The sequence below is a fragment of the Triticum dicoccoides genome, chromosome 2A (genome assembly GCF_002162155.2).
Source record: "Triticum dicoccoides isolate Atlit2015 ecotype Zavitan chromosome 2A, WEW_v2.0, whole genome shotgun sequence".
NCBI lineage: Eukaryota > Viridiplantae > Streptophyta > Magnoliopsida > Poales > Poaceae > Triticum > Triticum dicoccoides.
In genome coordinates, this window is record NC_041382.1 from 16912294 (window position 1) to 16916003 (window position 3710).

At 50.2% G+C, this 3710-nt stretch overlaps 1 protein-coding gene across 1 annotated transcript; it reads right to left on the reverse strand.

The window, feature by feature from the left end:
• Window positions 1–2122, reverse strand: LOC119357432 (serpin-Z6B-like). The gene is made up of 2 exons (XM_037624390.1): window positions 1646–2122; window positions 1–813 (listed from the first exon to the last, which is right to left on the reverse strand). The coding sequence occupies exons 1-2, from the start codon at window positions 2120–2122 to the stop codon at window positions 1–3; spliced, it is 1290 nt and encodes a 429-aa protein (XP_037480287.1).
• Between the last annotated feature and the right edge of the window lie 1588 nt (window positions 2123–3710).

Sequence of the window (3710 nt, forward strand, 5' to 3'; positions counted from 1 at the left end):
TCAATTGATAGTGGGGTCAACAACATGCCCCGCGAACATGATCGCACCTGACACCTCCTCGATGACAAAGAAGGCAAAAGGATGGTCAGCAACGAAGGCCACACACCGCGACAGCGGAGGTAGGGCACTAGTCGTGCTACACGTAATCATCACAGTGGCAGCCGCGGCCTCGGTGCCTTCCTCGTTCACCTCGATGACGGCTTGGTGGATCACTTCCTGTAGAGCCAGCCTCCTCCTTCCCCCCGTCCCGTCCTCAACCACATCAGATAGGTCGGCCTTCCCTGGCTCTAAAGCCTCCTTGAGCCCCATGTCGCAGAGAATGTCGTTCATAGTCATGTCAAAGCTGACCTTGAATGTAGGCAGCCGGAAGTCGTCAACCTCGACGTCGCTCCTCGGCAGGTGCTTGCGCAAAAAGTCAGGGTCACAGGCAATCTGGTTGGCCAACCAACACAGCCCATCACGCGCGTCGGGGAGGAAGACACACATTGAGTAGACCGGCTGTGGCTGCGACTGCGCGGGCAAGGGGCGGCCTTGCTCGTAGCGCAGCTGGAGCACCTTGAAGCCATTGTGCCACGCGATTCTTTGCCTACCGAAGCCACGCATGAAGGACGTGTCGATGGCGGTGTTGTCAAGGCGGTGAAACAGATGGCGTTCCTCGTCGAATGGCATGTTCCACTTTCCCTTGAAGTACATGGCGTTGACAAGCACCAGGTCGGTGAGGTGGGACAACACGTCACGGCCAATCAGGGTGGGGATGAGGTCGTTCATCAACGCCGCCACCCATGCGTTGATCTGCTCCTTTGCCTCCTCCGGCTGCACGTACATAACGATAATCATCATATATCTACATGCCACAATCAATCATAATAGAGTACTATTAATTGTGTTGCACATCGTTGTGCTAAAGCAGCTCTTCAACTAGAGAGTGTTGTAAATTACTCTAATATAATCTCTGGTTTTCTAAGCTGCAATTTGCTCTCAGATGCATTGCCACTGAATGAATAAAATGCCGAGAGGAGCTTCAAAAAATCATATATCTACATGCCACACATCTCAGAGTGTGCAAAACCGAACCGAAAACCAAAAACCAAACAAAAAATCAAACCAAATTGCATTTTTGGATTTTTTTTTCAGGTTTCGGTTTCAGTTTTGAAATATGAAAACCATTTGCGTTTCGATTTTTTCCATTAGAAAGCGAATACTGTTTGGTTAAACCGAATTAACCAATCGAAACTGATGTTTTTTGTGTTCAAAAGCGTAACGAGGTGCTATAGTTCAATATTTTCTAACCCATTAGTGCTTCAGTTTACATGATTAGCCTGACTACTTATCCAATGTCTCTTCTTTATCCTTTTCTACTTGTTTCTTTTCTCATTATTGATATATATCATGTATTTACACATGAAAAAGTTATCTGTTTGCCAAAAAATTCATGTCAACCTTGGTTAATTTGGTCATTCATTACCGAAACCAAACTGAAAGTGAAGGGCTATTACTGAATCCGAACCATATCTATGTATGAAACCATATAATCCAAAGTATAAAAACTGTAGAAATCATAAACCGTATAAATCGTGCCGAACAAAAAAAAACCGAATGCACACGACATGTGATCACTTCCGGGGTCCGGCCGCTATTCACTGACCTGCTTGTGGAAGTTAACTGGGCGGATGACGGACTCGTACCACTCGGTGGCGACGTCGCGGAAGGCGGGGCGGAGGGGCACGGTGGTGTCGTGCCACACGCCGCACCCGAAGTTGATGCGCCGGCCGCCCGTCTGGGACCGGTCAGCGAGGGCCTGCCGGGCCAGCGTGCAGACATGGAAGGTGTGGACGTCCCATGAAGGCACCCCGAGGACGCCGAGCAGCTCGTCGAGGGTGCGCTCACGCGCGCCGGTGGCCCACAGCGAGAGCGCCGCGTAGAGGCACAGCGGCGAGAAGACCAGGTTGCCGCTCCTATCGGCGTCGGCGGCGAGGCGCTTGTTTAGGCGGAGGGTGAAGGCCTGCAGGCTGTCGCGGGCAGCGGCGCGCCCGGCCTCCTCCCACTGGGCTATGGCGGCGCGCTCGTCCTCGACCCATTGGGCTAGGTCGTCGGCGTGATCGACCTCGGATTTGGGCAACATGGACGCCCACCTAATGGTCGTGGCAGCAGTCAAGGCGGTGAAACAGATGGCGTTCCTCGTCGAATGGCTTGTTCCACTTGGCCTTGAAGTAGATGGCGTTGACAAGCACCTGGTCGGTGAGGCGGGACAACACGTCACGGCCAATCAGGGTGGGGATGAGGTCGTTTGTCAACGCCGCCACCCATGCGTTGATCTGCTCCTTTGCCTCCTCCGGCTGCATGTACATAACGATAATCATCATATATCTACATGCCACAGTTCAATCATAATAGAGTACTATTAATTGTGTTGCACATCGTTGTGCTAAAGCAGCTCTTCAACTAGAGAGTGTTGTAAATTACTTTAAGGGCAGTTGCAAAGAGTTTAATCCTCTAGAGGGTCCAATCCCTGCGGGTATTGGAGCACGAAAGCCAGATCACCATCACTGTCGCGCACCATCTCCCTCCCTTGGCCAGGGATCATATTGTTTCGAACTAGTGATCATAGGGTGAGGTTTTTAGTTGTGTTTTTGGTACCCAATTGTCAGTAGTGAGGTGGTGGAGTTGTCGCTGTCGTGCAATAAGTCCTTCATGTCTCCTCCTTCTCATGATGGTGCCTTTTGACAACCTTTGGAAGCGTGTGTCCGAGATCTGGTTCTCCAGATTTTGTTGTCTTTTGCAGTTTGTCTAAGTGGCTTTGTTCTACCGACTGGATGGGGCGTATGTGTTTCTCCGGCTCTGGTATCGACCGACGAAGGTTGGCCAGTTTCAGTCTCAATCGGAAGTGTCGGTGTCAAAACCGGCGGATTTCGGGTAGGGGGTCCTGAACTGTGCGTCTAAGGCGGATGGTAACAGGAGGCGGGGGACACGATGTTTACCCAGGTTCGGGCCCTCTCGATGGAGGTAATACCCTACTTCCTGCTTGATTGATCTTGATGATATGAGTACTACAAGAGTTGATCTACCACGAGATCGAAGAGGCTAAACCCTAGAAGATATCCTATGATATGATTGTTGTTGTCCTACGAACTAAACCCTCTGGTTTATATAGACATCGGAGGGGGCTAGGGTTACACAGAGTCGGTTACAAGGGAGGAGATCTACATATCCGTATTGCCAAGCTTGCCTTCCATGCCAAGGAGAGTCTCATCCGGACACGAGACGAAGTCTTCAATCTTGTATCTTCATAGTCCAACAGTCCGGCTAAGGGATATAGTCCGGCTGTCCGAGGACCCCCTAATCCAGGACTCCTTCAGTAGCCCCTGAATTAGGCTTCAATGACGATGAGTCCGGCGCGCAGATTGTCTTCGGCATTGCAAGGCGGGTTCCTCCTCCGAATACTCCATGAAAGATTTTGAACACAAGGATAGTGTTCGGCTCTGGAAAACAAATTTCACATACCATCGTAGAGAGAATAATATTTCCACAAATCTAATCTGTTGACAACTTTTCATAACATGACATCACACCACGGCCTGGTCATTATTCGAACCGTTTTATCAACCAGCTACTGCACATATTGTGAGGCGGTTTTCTTGGCACGTCTTGTCGAAGCAAAGATCATGCCCCCTTATCACGGTATTCTCATCAATACAGGTGTGGGTAACCCA

Coding starts and splice junctions, on each gene's coding strand:
- LOC119357432 (XM_037624390.1), bottom strand. CDS start 2,122: ATGTTGCCCAAATCCGAGGTCGATCACGCCGACGACCTAGCCCAATGG. Junction 814..1,645: donor CAGTTAACTTCCACAAGCAG/GTCAGTGAATAG, acceptor ATGTACGTGCAG/CCGGAGGAGGCAAAGGAGCA.